Below are 18,728 nucleotides of genomic sequence, written 5' to 3' on the forward strand. Positions count from 1 at the left end.
CCTCTCATTCAACACACACACACGCGCGCGCACGCGTGTATCTTCTTCTTCTTGAGTATTCTGCAATTGAGCAGGTTCTTCTCTTAGTAGCAAAAACTTTCCTTCCACTCTCTTCTGTTCTGAGCCTTCTCTTTCAAGGTTTTGTCCCCATTCAGCATGTCATCTAGCATTGTTTTTCTTACTCTTCCTTTTTCCGTTTACTTTTCCTTCGAAATAGTAATATATTTTCCTCCACACATAACATTTTATTAGTCTTTTCTTTAGGTTTCTGTCCATTTTACTTCCGAATAAATTCCATTTTCTATTAAAGGCATCGCTATTCACGTGCATCTACAAATGTAAATATTCATCTGCATTTGTGTCAGCAGTTTTTTTTTTTTTCATTTGGTGTATGCTGATGTTGCTAATATAGTTTTCATCTGAGAACAAATTCTTATTATTTTTTTTTTAATTTATGTGTTATCGTTATTTTATTTTATTTATTTTATATTTTTTTTGCGTTCCTTCCTTTCCATAGTAAAAGCCCCGCTGCATTCCATAAAGAAGAGCTGAATGGGAGAATCGCGCATCGCATCGTTTTTAGAAACAGTCGGTGAAATAACATCGAGAGTGAAGGGTAAGAAACGGCCGCCACTTCTTAGAAAAGCATCGCCACTTCCGTTTCGTCTCGAGACGAGGGGACGTGCATCAGCAATGCCAAAAGCGAAGCACGAATGCTTTCCAGCGGCGTGTTGTGACTTGTGGGCACCGCACGTGTCTGTCTTCGAGGGCGGGGATCTTCGCGTTATCCTCTTCTTCGGCGTTTTAATCTTGGAAGAGAACGAAGAAGGGAAAGAAAATAAAAGTTCATTTTCCCTGTGCTGCTTTCATATACACACTGCCTTCCCAAAAGAATGTAAACATACTTTAATAGTTTGCTCCTCGGAAACCCCTCGCGAGGGTCCTCCTGTAGTGGGGCAATATTCCCGTGAATATATCGTTTCATCACAGCGATCGATAAAGAATGAAAAACAGATGACATCCCTATCGTCACCATCTTTATTGGTTTTACTATAATTGTGTCGATTTTTATCATCAAGTTTTCATCATTTTTTTAAAGTTTCACTCCGAAGATTGAGACAAAACAGCTCCTCAATGTATGTGATATTGGATACATGTCATATTCACAATTAAGAATTCGGTTAAGTAATATGAAATGGCATATCGCATGAATAACAACAAACTCCATCCTTTTCTGATGAATAAATAGACTTCATTGTTAACGAAAACGTAAGTTTCGGTGTCTTAGCGCTTCTGTGGGAAGCTTCGTTATTGAGATCACATTTTAAAGTAAATAACGACTTTAGTAGTAGTAATAATAATAATAACAATAAAACAATTATAACTCTACAAGTTTCGTAAGTCGTCAGAGATACTAGCAAAAAAGTCTCAAGAATTTATGGCGCACCAAATTACACAAAAAAATATTCCGTTAGGCCACTTATAGATGGGAGAGATTCTCCGACCTCAAACTTGAGGAATGACAAAAAGTGAGATTGGGAATCAATCGACCGTGAGATGCGGTGATTGATTCATTCAATCCAATACCCTTGGAGGGTAATGGATGGCAATGCTGTAGCCAACGAAGTTCTAACTGAGGCTCGGCTATTGCTGTTATTCTCCTGCCATGATCAGAGCTTTAATAGCTCAATAACACCTTATCCATACACTGTCCTCTACAGATAACGAGGAAGATTAAAAGCATTCTTGCTTCGCCCCTTTAAGCCAGTCCTTACAAGGACTATAAGGACCTCAAACTTAGCAGAGGGATGAATCAATCGACCTTGAAATGCGGTGATTGATTCATTCAATCCAATACCCTTGGAGGGTAATGGATGGCAATGCTGTAGTCAATGAAGTTCTAACTGAGGCTCGGCTATTACTGTTACCCTCCTGCCATGATCAGAGCCTTAAATGCTCAATAACACCTTATCCGTACACTGTCCTCTACAGATAACGGGAAAGATGAAAAGCATTCTTACTTCGCCCCTTTAAGTCAGTCCTTATAAGGACCTCAAACTTAGCAAAATATCGAACAACCTGGTGTCATCACACATAGGAAAAACTGAACCATGTGCAAAAAATTGCTTACATTTTATGGAAAAGGTAAAATATATAAATAAAGAGCCTTCAGAAATCTTAGCAAGTTTTGATCTAGGCGGTCTTTTCATCAATGTACTCAGGAATGGCACAGTGGATCTACTTAGAAACCTTTTCTAGCCGAACACAAAGACCATTCAAACACTGTATGGAAAGCACTTTTTTTAATATTTCAGCACAAATATTGGGAACCAAAAGGACTTGTCATGTGTTTCCCCTTTCTCCAGCCTTAACCAACCTGTTTATGGAAGATTTCGAAACGAATGCAATCAGAAGAAACCAAAAGTTTCGTTACGTTACGTCGAGGATATTTTTATTTGATCAGGAACGATGGATGAGTTAATCAATTTTCAAGATTATGTGAACAGCTTGCATCCTAATATAAAATTCACTCTTGAACCGGAAGATCACCAAAAATTGTCTTTCCTTGATATCCTCGTAGAAATAAACGAAGAAGCAAAAAGATTATCCTGTCGGTATACAGAAGACCTACCACGACTGGAAGAGTTTTAAAGGCCGCTTCACACCTTCATCGATTACAAAAGATAGGCATGCTTAACAGGACGCATACAAGATGTCCAGTACGTCAATTAATAGGAATGAAGAACCCAAGACAATCAACAAAATTCTTAATACATCTCCCACAACTCCTGTATTTAACAAGATTTCAAGGACGCAATCACGCTACCTTACATCCAAGAATGTTACAGACATTCTTGATGTCTGTAACATCAAAGTGGCTTTTTTACCATTGCATACAATTTCCAGATTCTTACATCCACCAAAACCTCCGCTTCATCCCATCAACAAACCAGGCGTTCATGAGATTCATTGCTCTTGTGGTATTTGTTATGTAGGCCAGACAGAAAGGTCGGGGGTGATCCGCATGTCTGAACACGTAAAAGACGTCGAAAAAAGAAGACAGCATAAAATCAGGCTTGGAATCCCACACAACTACCACAGGCTATCAAGTAGTTTGGCAACAAACGAAAATGCCTTATGCTGATCACAATTGTTTTACAAAGAGGTTCAAGGACGCCTCCCAAATGCTTGGGAGGTGCAATTATGATCAACATAAGGCATGCGGATCCCCACACAATGTAACAAAAATCTAGGCTTAATCTTACGCCAAGTTTGGTCTGCTTTCATTAAAAATGTAACTGCCACAAACCTCGGATACAACACGTGCGATGCCACAGAACGTGACACAACTAGCGGTGTTCAACAGGCATACAGATGAATTTAAACTTTTATTCTAGTTACTTATTTGTATGTATCGATTGTGAAATTCTGATAACATCTACATTAATATGTGTAATTATTACTGCTAGTCTTTTTTTGTGTATAACCTTTTTGCAATCCCTGACGATGTAAGTCGTCAGACTTACATCGACTTACGAAACTCGTAGGATTATAATTGCTTTATTATTAAACTCGTTAATCACCTTAAAATGTGGTCTCAATGTCGGAAGCTTCCCAGACATTTCATTGCTGTCAAGAGCGCCCTCTATGAGCGCATTGTCAATATATCCGGTTAGATGGATATGTACTATCAGTTTATCTAAAAATGAAAAAATAGGTTTTTTAAATGATGAACTTGAAGAAATCTTTGATGAAATTTTTAAGAAATCTTTCAACTGAGATAAATGAGAGAAAAAAAAGAAAGAAAGAAAAGCAATTGTACTGAAGTATTTGATTTCCTGATAAATATGAAAGATGTTGGACAATTTTTTTCTGCGAATTTTGATATAGAAAAATTTCTTTACCTTAAGATGACATAAATGCATACTAATCTAATATATTTTATTTATTTATTTTATTCTTGTAGTTTATCTATCGTTTAATGATTTTTTTTTAAATGCTGTGCATATATTAGGTTATTTTTAATATTTTATTTTATTAACTAACTTTTAGGTAAAAAAGGGGAGAGGGTTTGTAACTCTCTCGTTCTATCTCCTTTGGGAGAAGATAGAAGGATCACAAAAAGTTTCGGAAAAGAGTTGGACATCATTCGAGACTTATCTCAGAGAGGAAATCACAATTTATAATAAAAAAGAGCAAACCACAAAACGTATTTGCGTTTGTATGCTTTGCATACTAAGACAGAAGTCTTAGTATGCAAAAGGCGTTGTTGAGGCACTGATATCAGATAATCCTCGAAACACTGAAGACGTGTACAGAAATAATTCCAACCATACAAAAACCAAGTAAAGCTAACAACGACTTTTGATAAGAAATACTTCCTATTCTGAAGTCGTACTCAGTTCTGTTATCTGATCGCTTCTAATGGCACAGCCTTAAGCCTCGGACTTATCTTCTCCTTTGATGGATTCAATAATCAACTATTCCAAATTGAGTGGTCTCTTAGTTAATATAAATATTGCTTGAAAACGTGTTTTAGAAATGATTACCTGATCTACACCGGCAGGGGTCGTGCTTGTCGAGGTAATGTCCTAAAGTATCCCATCCGCCTCCAACACGGACCATGATATGATTTCGAAGAATCTAAATAGTGTAAAAAGAGGAAGGAGAAAGTGTAATTAATAATACGCTACACAATTAAACTAAGATCAGTAAGTTAACAGTGCATATAACATATCTAATATATTCCTAAGCAAGTTTTCAGCAATAAAATTTGTTTGAATTACGTTTGTCTGAATCAGCTTACGCCATGAGGGCGATGTAACAATGGCTGTTAATTTAAATGTCTGTTCTTCTGTGCCTGGTTTCCTGTTTGGAGGAATAAAAAACCGTCGAGAATATGGGAGGGAACCCCTCCACCACCGTATGAGACCGGATTCCCCACCTTCATTTGGAACCAAAGGGTTCCTCCGTTAATAAAAGTAATAATTTGTTGATGGATGACAATTGAATTCCTGGAAAAGGCATTGGTCTCATTCTATGAGTTGAGAAAGAAATTTTATTTTCTCTCTTGCAAGCCGAGAAGGAGTTCCTTCATGCGATCACACTCGGTATAAAGGGAAAAGATGAATAAGCGGAGAATTTTCCAAATTATTTTTTCTGAATTAGTGCCTTATTGGCACTAATTCATCTCACAGTTCCTGTCCGTATTTTATTAAATACGGTGCAGCAGTAAATGGTATAATGCCTTGATATGCTAGTTTATTCTCCAAAGCGTCCATCAAATTCTGCGATTTTTTTTTTTTTTTTTTTTTTTTTTTTTACAGACTGTCTTTCATAATCTCAACTAATTATGGAAATTCTTCTTCTTCGTTTTGATTAAAACTTTCTTGTCTGCCAAAGAACATATCCTTAATTCTGCCAAGAACTAGACATCGTTATGGAAAAGGACAAATAAAAAAACACCTCGTACCTTCGGCCCTTGCAAACTAACCTGGCTTTTTTATAATTTAGAAACCAATCAGAGAATCGTTTCACGAGAACAAATGAAACATCACAACGCCTCAATCAAGTATACTGATGACTTAAGAAAAAGTTCTTTTAGCCCAGACTGTCAATATGACAGGACAATTCAGTCATTTGCCAGTGCATTGGCAAAACAGGGAAGTTTTGTTAAGGATTTTTTTTTTTTTTATTACCGAAGAACTAATTTCGAAATGTATTTTCCTTTTATTACTTTCATTATGTTTATGCTTTGAACCAGATGGCAGTACAAGGAAAACTCGGTGTTAAAAGACAGACACAGTGCTCAGTTTACTGCGAATGTCATGGAATATTTACAGATTTGGACACATTTCAGATGACAATTTAGGCACAATTCCAATAAGTGAACAGTATACGGTTTCTAAATACAAGGCTGGCGAAGATGTTCCACACTTCTTTTTACAGTCGATAAATTTACGACTATCGTTGGCGCCAACCAGATTGCAATTTTATTAGGGGAAAAAAAGGCATTTTGACCGCAAGAGTTTTACTCCTGTAAGTGAGGTGGAGTGGTCAAATTATTTTTTTAAATTTCCCATGAAAGGCTGGAGATGTAGCATATTTAATAGTGTGAGTAGATATGGGTTAAAACCAAAAACCCTACTCTATAGACCAAAACAAGGAACTTTCTCAAGCCATTTCAAGATTCCAATAAGCAAGGGTAGTCTCACGCCAAGCGATAAAAAATCGTCTACTATCCTAAAGCCATACAGATACCAGGTTTGTTTGTTTTTTCTCCTAGAAATTCGGGTTTTCCATCCTGCATACAGCAAATCGGCCAGAGAGCACACGCAGTAAACAGACAGTTTACTATCAGTGGGAGATGGCGTGGTGTGCGCGTGGTGGATAGTAGCGCCGTACTGTGCATGTAGTTGTACACGGAAGATTAAGTAGTGTCGACGATGGGTCTGTGGTGTAGAGTAACCTCCCGCGATGAGTCCTTGGACCCGTTGGCGGGCGTGGTGGTGGTGGTGGTGTGTATGGGGGGGGGGGGTGATAATCCGATGCATTAATAAAGCATACTGTCATTGATAAAGTGATAAAGCCGATGCATTAATAAAGCATATTTGCCATTTGCTAAGCAGCGTAAAATTTAAAAAAAAAAATGTGAAATTGAGACGAAATTTAAAGGACGTTGGTTTTGCTCAGTGGAAGTCATCCAAAAAAATCTGACTGTCCAGTTCAATGCCTTCAGACACCCACCGAAGTGTTGCTAAAATTTATATGAACGATGTAAACGTTGTATGGAGGTGAAAGGGATTTTAGCCTTCTTAGCTCAGTCGGTATACACGAAGCCCTTTGGTCAGAAAGATCTGGGTTCGATTCCCGTCAGTTAAGTGTGGAATCTTTATCTGGTCTCTTTCGACTAAAGGTGAGTTAACCGGTCTCATACGGTGATAAAGGGTCCTTTCACCCGGAAACTGGGGTTTTTCGTCCCTCAGAACAGGCAAACCGGCCCGTGAACACACACACGGATTTTCAATGATAAAAGACGTACTTAATCCCTCACTAGGAGGTTCAATCTATTCGTATGGGGTTTTCCCTAAAGGGAGACCCCATACGAATAGATAAATAAAAGGGGAATTATATTGAAAATAAATAAATTATTCGTCTCTCTGTAGTTGCTCTTTATTTTTATCCGAATTTTGTCTCGTTATTTAACAGGCACACACAGTGTGTGTGTGTGTGTGTGTGTGTGTGTGTGTGTGTGTGTTTCCTGACGATTCCTTAATTTTATGGAATCTTTAATCTACTTTAAATAGCCAAAAAAATGATCGCACATCGCTTTGATAAAAGTCGATACTTCTCATTGACTAAAATTATTTTTTTTTATCGATTATTTCGTTTGCGAAACTGCGTTAATTTGGAAGGAAATAATAACAGAGCAGCAGACGGCTGATATCTGTTTATACAACAAAGCGCCATCTACATGTTTTCTTTACTTCTATTATTATTATTATTATTTTTTTTTTTTGAAATCTTTGATCATAAAGTCTTTTCCGATTTACTGCAGCCTGTAATAAACTAACACTGGATTCTTCTCAAGTATACAACTGTAATCTTCTCCCCAGAGTTTTTTTTAAAACATTTTTTTTAGCTCGGGTTGTATTAAAGCGAGGCCATATCACCGTGGATTGACAGATCTGTACAGTGAGATAAAATCTTGGTCTCTGGCCAATTTTAAGCGGGTGTTAGTGTAGGAGAGTGGGAGTTTTACCTGTCATCGATAATTGAAAGCAAAATTGCCACAAAAGGACAGTCGACAGTTCTATTCTGTAACTGGAAACGAAAATTTAATGGGCCGAGAAATTCCGTTGGTTGAAATCGAGTGGGCAACCTCTTCGCTCTCTGTTTTGCAGACCCCGGGTTCGAATCCTACTGTGGCATAGATGTTTAGGAATGTCTTTCAGCCGATGTTTATTGTCCAGTCTCAGATCTATTATAGGCCTGAAGGAGTTTTTCTGTGACGTTAGATTTCCTGGCTGTATATTAGTCAGCCTCGGTACAAAGGTGCTGCATTTGAACCATTTTGTGAGGGGAGTTAGTTTTACAAATAAATAAATAAACAAACAGATATTTGTAAAATTAAGAAAGTCCTCTTAATTTTCGATTCTGATTTAAGAGATTGTTTCTTAAAAAAACCATACTAATGAACATAAAATAATACCGAAAAGAACAAACCCTTTATTGTTGTTTCCTTTACTTTTTTTTTAAAGTGTTGCTTCTAAATTTGCAGCGTCCGAGTTAGGAGACGTTCTGTGAGTGAAGGCGAGTTAGTCAGTTATACAGGGATGGCAGGTTTTCGCCCGCAAACTCGTGTTCTGCTGCTCAAAACGAGCATACAACTGGAGAACGCACGTAGTGAACCCAGATCTGATAAAATCTCTTGGTAATGGCTGCCATAGGTGAGTGCTGGAAATACTGCGTGGGAAGCGAATGTCTATCTTGTCCAACACCCTGCATATCCAAGTAATAATTTAGTTTTTTTTTTTTTAAAACATATCCCTGAAAATTCTGGCTGGTCTCATGATTCACTATTTCATAACCCGCAGCACACACCTAAAAAGGTTTGGCTTCTCAACATGAATCCTGTATTAATATTCGCAATTTAATACAGTTAGTGTACTGAAATAAATTATGTGTTCAAAAATATTTGGACACCCAAGCATATGACATGTACACACAGGCTCCGGTATTGAAGCATGCAGATGCTACCTGAGTGTATGTACAAATAAACAATGAAGAGTTAGGCTGACCTCTTGCAAGAAGCCTTTTGGCTTATGGAGGTGACGAAATCAGTATCCTTGATTGACACTCAAAATACAACGCGGACAGAGAGAGGGAGATCAACTACTTTAGGTAGAAGGTTAATATCACATACAAGTCTGTGTTCAATGGACTTCTGAAGCACATCATAACACGAAAATGTCGAAAGATACGAAACAATTGGCTGCGTGTTTTACAAAAAATTAATGTCACAGCTCTTGACCGATTAAGCAGAGCCCACAAAAAATAGAACTACGCAGAAAAAATTTTCAACTGCTTGTATGGTTCCAAGTGTGAAACATGGTGGTATTAGAAGTGTGTTAATTTGAGGAAGAGTTTCCAGCTATGGTATTAAACCACTTCCTTCCCCACATGGTACAAGAATCTTCTAGTGCGTGATGAATTTCTTGATAAGCTTCAACAAGACAGTGAAGTGCTTCGCAGAGATGAATTTGCGAGATGTTGGTTAGAAGCTACCGTGACAACAACTGGGCTGCTTTCTGAGACCGGGATTCTTAACTCAAGCGAATGGCGTGGGATAAATTTCCGAATCGGGTAAGAAGTTACTAATAGAAGCCATCTTCATTAGTTCATTAGAGGAATGGCGAAACGAAATGATAAAAGTGTCTCTATGTCGTGCGCTGTATTCAGGACAAACGTAGGCTTACGCTACATCAAAAATGCTGTGTTGACGTCATCGTTCATCCGAACTTCCTTTTCTGTTCCGATACTTTCGTAAACGTACTGAATCACCAAAATATAAAATGTTCCCACAACTCCGCCGTATGAATTATAACCTTAAAAGGTATAAAAGTCAAAACTCGCCTATTCAAATGATAAGTGCGTTGCCGAAAGAATGATTTGGTCACATTATCACACCATCTACACCTCCGCAGGCCCATCTCGCGCTTCTACGGTCTCAGCATCTTCGAATTGGGGACTCCTCTTAACATTCGTTCATTTCGTAAAATATTTACGGGAGCGATACCGTGACCGTAATCCATCATCTCTACGCTACGGAAAAATGACAAAAATAAACAGCGGCGCAGGAATATATTTCCCTTTATTGCTTCTGATGATGTTCGTCTTTGTACACGAAACGCAATCTCGGCGATAAAACGAACTCGCTTCCGCCAGGAACACCGCACCTCACACACACGCAGACAACACACGTCGGGCAGAAATTACAACCACTTTCTTCTTCTTGCAGTGGAAGAAATCACAAAATGTCGCAATCATTCGCTTGTAGTTGCTGGTGGACACGTCAACTGGAAACGGGGTTCCCCAACGCTGCAGATCAACAGCGGCGTTCAATAATTCAGATCTCTCGCAGCATCTGCGCCCACTTACAGCACGTGCTGTAACTGGGTCAGACTGCTCGTTAAGCAGAGCGCCGTCTTGTGCTCTCTCCGTCACTCTCAAACCTTTCCCCCCAAGATCCTTCATCTTCAGCAACTTCAAGATGTTTTCTTGCTTCAGATTTGTTGAATGAAATGTCTTTTGTGGTCACGAGATTTTAAAAACCAAGACGTTTGGTTTATTTTAACGAGTGTTAGTCGCCATTAATATAAGAAAGTCAATCAAAAAGTTGTCCTTAATTGTTTTATTTTTATGTTAATCTCATCCACAAAAGGTCGTCAATCTATCACACATTTAGCACCGTGGGTGGATTAAGGGAAGGGATAGAAATGGAAAGTCTGGTAAGACTTTGTTTTACAACGAAAGATGTAAACATGTAAATCCAACAGATGGTGCAAATATGTACACTTGACTAAAAGCTGCGATCTAGAGACTAAATCCGTTTTTTAAGTCACTTCAGGCCTCCACAAGCACAATGGTGATGATCTGCGTCAGGTGATGAATTTATTACCACCTAAATACACCAACAAACATTTATGCCTGAGAGGAATTCAATCCACCACCTGCTGGGTGGAGAATGGTCAATCAAGCCAGCCATTTGTTCTTCAGAATACCAGTTAGTTCACAAACAGAGAAAAGAACACTTTTGAAACATTCGACGCCTCCACATTTTTCCATTTGGGTCTTTGTTTATGTCTTTTCGAGTGGCATCCTTCTCAGTATTGAATTACGAAAGTTATGATTTAATTTGGAGAAGCATAAGTCGTAGAGAAGTGGGAGCTTGAAACAGGGCATAAGTTTCGAGGAAGTTGTACACATGCAAATAACTCGGAGCACATTCCCAGCTTTTTTTTTTTTTTGGTTTGTTTGTTTTTCAAATCAGCTTTAAGATTTAGGAGCCGTCCTCGTAATCAAGGTTTTCCATTGGCCATTCCTTACTGAAAACTATTTAATTAGTTTGATTGGAGCCTCCGTAGCTCAGTCGGTATACACGAAGCCCTTTGGTCGGAAAGACCTGGGTTCTATTCCCGTCAGTGACGTGAGAAACCTTTATCTGGTCTCTTTCGGCAAAAAGTGAGTTAGCCGGTCTCGTACGGGGTAGGGGGTTTTTTCAACAGGAAACTCGGGTTTTTCATCCCCCCGAACACGCAAACTGGCCTCGTGAACACGCGCATCTACAGACATAGAACACACTTTGAGGCATAGGGCTGATCACCTTATCCTCCGGACGGGTACGGTTCGGAAGGGCTATGGACAGTTCCGTAACAGGACACTAGGCCTAATTACTGCCAAAAGAACTAATACCATGAGAATGTGCTAAAGTTGCGTGTGTTCTCCAGTCGGTTACTCTGTTTTGCTGTATTTAAAACATTCCGAGTTTCCTAGAGAGAGAGAAAACCTCTTTATGATGTTAAACCACTCCGTAGTAACATCTGAAAGGTCCTTACAAAGTTCCTTCTCGTCCTGAGCCACATTCGGCCCCAGTATTTCCAAACAAATGTCGCGTTGTTTTCATTACTGCGCCATCGAGGTGATCCAAGCCACTTGTGAAAAAAATATGTTGAAAATAAAACTATATTTTAAAAAAATTACTGAGGGTATTTGATGTTGAACACAAAATTTGATATAAAAAAAAAGGTTGAAATTTGCCATACGGAAAGCTACAATAAAAGCAAGAAATGGTTTCTGATGATCACGTGATTTTAAGTTGGTTTAGCCGATCGGGAAAAAAAATAGTTGCTCTCTCTTAAAACTTTACTGGAAGAAAGAAAAAAAAACATTCCAAGACAGATTCACCCTTGTGAACAATGTTGGATGAATGAGCGAACTAATCTCTCGAGTTGGGAGGGATTTTTAAAATTTTTGGTTAAATTTAACTGTTCTGGACATTTAGATGGTTATCCAGAGGGGGAGGAGATGGAAGTCTTCCTAAGCTTATCTGGGAATACTGTCTGGAAAGTGGGATAAGAAATTTACCATCCTCCTCAAGGAATCTTCAGATCAATAAACCTTCTACATAACCGACCCTTCTTCGAGTGCGGATATCACACGCGAATTATTCTGTCTTGGCAGTAATTTTAGCGTCACTCCAATTTTCTGAACTGAAAATTTTCTTCGACGTCCACGGAAAACCGAGGGATTACGGAATTCGACAGACGAAGTAAAAAAGAAGGTAAACCTCACAGAACACTGAGGTCACACGCGGTCCATGGCGAGGAATGCAAGATCCTCGTCCTTCAGTGCCGATCTGCACGTCGGAGCTCGTTTTAAACTAAAGCATCCTGGCAACGTGAATAATGAACCGGGCGCAATGTATATCCACGAGGGAATCCTGTCGATAGTAACCGGATACGGGACCTTGTTGCCACTGTTTTGACTCGCTCCGCATTACTGGATCCGCCGAGAACTACCGTAATTGCGAGCACTGCTACGCCGAAGATAATAAGCGAATTAAGACCAGTCGAAGCGGAAAAGGAAACTCCTGTTCGCAATTTGCCTTCGTCCGAGCTGCGTTAAAAACGACACATTTCGAATGATTTTTGAGGAATGTTTATTTGATTTGTTATCATTAGAGCCGGAAATAAATTCCGACCACGATAATTTCTTAATAGATCCTTTATTGTTAGAGGAGGGGGGGGGGTATGAAGTAGACGCGGGAATGGGAGGCGAAATTCCGACCAATAACAAAACGCAATTACAAGTTGTTTGAATCGATAATAATGTGTAATAGTGTTAGAGAAACTGTCTGCGAAAGAGCGGGACTACTTAGTGGGTGGATGTGGAGGAAGAGATGGAGGAGATCACCCACTCCAAGAAATCGGAATGAAAAATGTTACGGATTTGTAGTTGAATTAAAAAATGTCGGACAGATCTATCGATATAATTGAATAGCATTTAAAATAAATACTATTAATCCAGAAACGAAGGATGGTGATAATAATAAAAACAAAACAAATTTTAAACAATCAGGTATGTTTTTGAATAACTATTCCCCCCCCCCCCCCAATCCTTCCCTCAAAAAAAAAAAAAAAAAAAAAAAAAAAAAACGATTCGTTACTTGTATGACTACTATTCGGAGCATTCTAAAGATGATCTAGAAATGAAACTAGTCTTGTATGAATTTAAAATAAAAAAAAAAATCAGGGGGAGGAGGAATGCTATCAGCAGTTGTTTTAAATAGCATATTTGCAGTTCATTGGCTATCGATTTCGTTTTGATGAGGCATTACGTTAACAAAAGTATAGGGACACTTGTCATAGGGTAATCATAAGTCCCGTCCCGGTTTACGCCTGTTGTCCCGTTCGTTTTAGTATTTGTCGCAGTTTTTTATTATTTTTTAACCCTTTCTCTTTTCCCCAACGCAATGTCAAGTTCACTTCTTTTTAATGCAGAGCGTACGTAGCAATGGCTTACCAACAAACTCTGATATTCTACCAATTGAGAGAGAAGCTGTAGTTGTCAAAATTTTCCATTATTATCATCTACCCACAGTTAGAGTAACTGAACTACAAAATTTTTGTGATGAAGCGGATGTCAAATTAAAAAAATACTTCAGCATAGCAGTAGAATATTTTCACAAGTAAAAATATTATGGTCTAGAGAAGAGACAATTAAAAAAATGTCAAAAATTAAATTTATGGACCATAAAATGCAACTAGGAAGAAGACTGTGGACAACTTTACAATAAATAAATAAATAATCAGATCATATTGAAAAAAGACATTCTTCAGAAAAATTCTAGTGACAGAGATACTCGCGTCCAATAAACTATTAAAATGCGTGAATTTCCCAAGCACAATTATTCTGTTTATGTTGTTTTTTAATGTTCAGATAAGCAATGTAATGAAGTTTTTGATTTTACTTTAAATCGGCAATATTTCAAAATTTATTTAATTTTAATTTAATTGTTAAATTTTTTAATTTAACAAAATTTATATAATTTTAATTGTATGATCACCCTACTTAATCGTGATAGGAAATTCATGCTCAAGTAAAACCTCAAACCCTCCTTAGCTCAGGCGATATAGACGAAGCCCTTTGATCGGAAAGACCTGGGTTCGATTCCTGTCCATGACGTGAGAAACCTTTATCTGGTCTCTTTCGACTAAAGGTGAGTTAACCTGTCTCATACGGAGGTAGAGGGTTTTGTCCCGGTAACTCGGGTTTTTCATCCCTCAGAAAAACAGGCAAACCGGTCCCTTGAACACACACGTGGATCTACAGACACACTGGGAAGCATAGGGCCAACCACCTTATCGTCGAGTTATGGTTGCAGTTGCAAGAACAAAAAACCCTCCACACCGTAAAAGGTAAAAGAGGAAGGATTAAGAAAGAAAGTAAAACATCATCAGCTTATCTGATGATGGAAGAGTCTGAATTTGTCGGGCAACAAATAAAACCTGCTTCCTGTCGATGGTCTCCACGGTGTAATTTTTATGGCAGAAGGTTTTGGACGCATGCGCGGAGATTGCGATGCTGTGTTGAACAACTTGCCCGCTAGGAGATCTGGTCTTAACTCTGTTGAAAATTGGCTGGAAGACTGGGGGATTGAAAGATGTCTGAAGAATTCTGCAGTATTTCATGTAAGACAAATTATGGAAAGTATACCTGGCAGGTCATGTGATGTACTGCAGGCCAATGGAGAGACATTTTCGTGAAAATAACAGGAAACTACCTAGGGTTGCTCAGTTTTTTTGTTGTTTTTTTTCCAATAAGTAGTTTTAAAGTCGAACGGTTCTTGAAGAATTAATTCGCTTTTTCTTTTTCTCACTCCACTTCTCACCTTTCCGTGCCATTTTCAAATTTTAACTTCTCGAATTTTGAAATAGATTCGAAGTATTTTTGTACTATTTTCAGAACGAGTACTTTTTTGTGATTTTATTCTTCCAATTTTATACTTTTATTCTACTTTTTTATTTGTTTTATTTTTTGTAATTTTATTCTTCGAATTTTTTGTGTGTAACGCGAAGAACCGGAAGTGGAGGATTGAGGATTTCTTCCCATAAAACAGGAAAACTGCCCAGAAGAATACACGCAATGAACAGGCAAAAAATACTGACCTCATAGATGCTTCGGTCATTATTGAAAACAAACCCCCCCCCCCCCACACACACACACGTTTTTGGTTTTTCTTACAGTTTTAAGCCCCATCCAACTCTCGATGTGATTAGTAAGCAGCTGCCCATGACTAAAGCAATCCGATTTCAAGTCCACGCACTAACTTTGAATGTTTGGCCTCGTGCTTTATTAGGGGGCAAAGCAAATGCTGGGCGAAGAGGGAATCGCAATCTTCTGAACTGGAATGGAATATCAGCTGATGTTAATGGAATTGTTAATATCAGTACATCTGTGCCACTGCCAATCAAAATAATTGCTTCAAATACGTTTGGAATGTAGTTGGTTAACACGCCCAACAACCTTGGTACATCCATAGTAGAAGGTTATCATGAATATTAGCAAGTAATGAAAACTAACATAAATGCAAAAATATTTCTTAGAATGTGCAATACGCAGCAAAAATGAATAAATTAATCAAAATAAAATAAAAAATATGCAAGAAGTAATAAATTAGCAACACCAAGCTAATCCATAAAGTGGGCCTATTCAAGTGGGGATCATTTGCCGTTTTTTTTTTTTTTTGACAATATAGAACAACGTGTAACTCAATATGTGGATCACACATTTGTTTTCAGAAATATAAACATTTAGAAAACAGCTTATAATTATGAAATTACTTCCAGATCGAATAAAACGAAAGATTCTCCAATATATATAAAGTTCAAAGGTCACATAGCAAAAGTTGCAAATACAACTCAGAGGATAATTGGTATGTTGAAGCAAACATTGACATGTAAGGATAAGAAATTCATTTTGCCTCTTTATAAGGCTTTGATAAGACCACGCCTGGTCTTATCAAAGCCTTATAATAAGACCACACCTGGATTATTGTGCTTAGATTTGGTCCCCCGGGTTCCAAGGGGATAAAGAAGCAGTGGAAAGGGTGAAAAGAAAAGTTACAAATATTATATCGGATTATGGGATTTAGATTATGAGGACAGATTGCGAGTATGTGGATTCCAGACTGTAGTCAACAGGAGAAAGAGGGGTGATATGATAGAGGTCTGTAAACTTTTGAATGGGTGTTACAGCATTTCAAATGATGAAATTTTTCGTTATATGGAAGGCGGGAAGAGAACACGGGGCATCCATGGAAGTTAATTTGTTCACAGTCAAGAAAGGGGTAAGATCCAGGTTTTTCTCTCAGAGAGCAGTGAGTGAGTGGAATAACTTGCCCTTAGGGGTAGTGAGTGCATCTAGTGTAAATGAATTTAAGGGAAGGTATGATAGCTGCATTGGGTAATTTACAGCCTCCCTCGATGAGTCCTTGACTCCCTGGAGGTCTCAGATAATAATAATAATAATAATAATAATAATATTTCCACCTATCAGAGAAAATCTGATCTGCTTCAGGCAAAGTTTATAAGGTATCGATTCCCTACGAGAGGTGGACATGATAACCAGAAATACATTTACTCCACCACGAGTAAATGTGTTTCTCGTGAGTAGTTGCATAGTTCATTAGTAGAAAAGGGGCAGTTCAGTTCTTGTTGTCAGCCCTGCAAAGTGCCTGGGATTTTTCTTGCAGCGGCCACTCCCAGGTGTTTCAGTTTGTTATGCCCACGTGTTGTTATCGCTCATGCTGGACCGAGTATTAAATCACAGGTTTAGAAGTTAATCGGGGATTAGTAGGTCTGCGAATCAACGATGTCCATCCCTAGTCGCAATTTGGGCACAAGGTCTGGGAGGAGTCGGCTCTCTCGCGAAGGTCAGATGCAGACTGACAAGGACGATCCGATGTACAGACAGTGCCCTGCCTAGAATATTTCGGTGAACCAAGACGGAGCGTCATGGTGCTAACGCCGTCTTCGAAGCAGAACGTGGTGAGGGATGCGTTGCCTTAGTGTACCGAAGTGGCCAATTTCCACCCTTCAGTTTTTCCACATTCCTCGCTTTCTCCCACATCCGTCTCTGTCGGTCAACTCTTTCATACCTCGGAGATTTGAAGCATGGAAGAGTAAGCACGCACAGAAACACGTGGGATTCTTTTTTGCTTCGCTCTTGTACAAAGTTTTGTTAATTGGCAGTACGAACAATAATTTATGAGCCTGCTTACTAAATGGCTTTTTGCCAAAAACAGTTACTGCCATAATGAAAATAATTTGCTGAAAACAAGTGTTTTTTGCGCTTTCCAGGCATTTTTACTTCCTAAATATGTTCAGATGCATATTTACTTCCTAAATATGTTCAGACCTTCTAATTATACAGAACGCAGTATAATTTTGTTTTCCAAATATAAATATTAATTTGCATATCTAATCATTTGAATGATATGCAACTGACATATATTTACATAATATATATCAATGAAATAAATTATATATCTTTATATATACTTTATTAATTTTATTTCTGTTATTAATACATAAATATAATTAAATATTAATATAGTTTTATACATAAGCAAATTATATAAATGCATTGAAAACAATTTCAATTTTCATTAATTAAAAAAACGAAGTAATTTCAACACCATATCAAATTAACAAATGCACCTTCTTGGTCTTGGGGGTAGACACAAGGGTTTTTCGGCCAGTTTATCTGGGGTTTTTCATCCCGCAAACTGGCCCCGTGAACACACACACAGGCTACAGTCATAGGATATAGTACTTAATCCCTCATTAAGAGGGTTCAACCAGTCCTAAGGGGCAGTCGAAGGGGGGGGGGGGGGGAACCCCACACGAATAAAATAAAGTTTTGCCTATTAATAATTAATCTTATTAATGAAAAATAAGCAGCAGTGTTTCATTAATATGTAAATAAGATTGGACATCAGCGCTTCTGTAGAGTATTTTCGAAGTAGGGGAGAAATTAAGGCTGGAATTCTATAATCCATTTGACGATAGCATTAAACGAGTTTAAAGCAATTGTGCGCAATCAAATGCACACTTCTATGGTGGAGAGAGAGAAAAACTCAATGTATTTTCATATTAAATAAAAAAAAAACGTAACCACGTGATGGTATAATATAATTTATGTTCAGCAAATTAAACTATTTCATTCTTTACCATGGTTATTTCGTGTTTTGTCTGATATCAATGCACAGCCGCTCGTTGTGGTTTGTCGCGAAGAAAGAAAGAATCAGGTATATTACAGAAATATTACCACAAATGCACCCATCTCATGACTGGCACTCGATTGTAACATGAGGGGGGAAACGAAATTGTTTATCCCTTAATTAACTAAAAAAAAAAAAAAAAAACATTTTCTCCGCGTACGATTTTCTCGTGCGTGACAGAAAACGCAGCACCGACATACGTTAACTGACCCATTAACTGTACACATATCTGCGCACAAAAAACATCTTATCGGTGCGTCTGCGCATAAAAAAGCTATTCGATTGTTAATTGCATCGTGGAAACCATCAAGCTCATGCAGTCGGAAATAATTCAAGCCAAATTCTGCTTGGTTGCTTCGAAAAGATGCCAAGAAAGGGCTTG

At 38.2% G+C, this 18,728-nt stretch overlaps 1 protein-coding gene across 1 annotated transcript in view; it reads right to left on the reverse strand.

Annotated features, from left to right (window-relative positions):
- LOC150107801 (uncharacterized) overlaps window positions 1-18,728 on the reverse strand; it is a 132,105-nt gene that overhangs the window by 17,886 nt on the left and 95,491 nt on the right. The window contains exon 3 of the mRNA XM_090391557.1: window positions 4,551-4,644. Within this exon, the coding sequence (XP_090247683.1) occupies window positions 4,551-4,644 (94 nt within the window). The remainder of the gene's footprint in view (window positions 1-4,550; window positions 4,645-18,728) is intronic.

Source organism: Typopeltis vanoorti, chromosome 4 (assembly GCF_054136105.1).
Source record: "Typopeltis vanoorti isolate ZY-2024b chromosome 4, IOZ_Tvanoo_1.0, whole genome shotgun sequence".
Taxonomy (NCBI): Eukaryota; Metazoa; Arthropoda; class Arachnida; order Uropygi; family Thelyphonidae; genus Typopeltis; species Typopeltis vanoorti.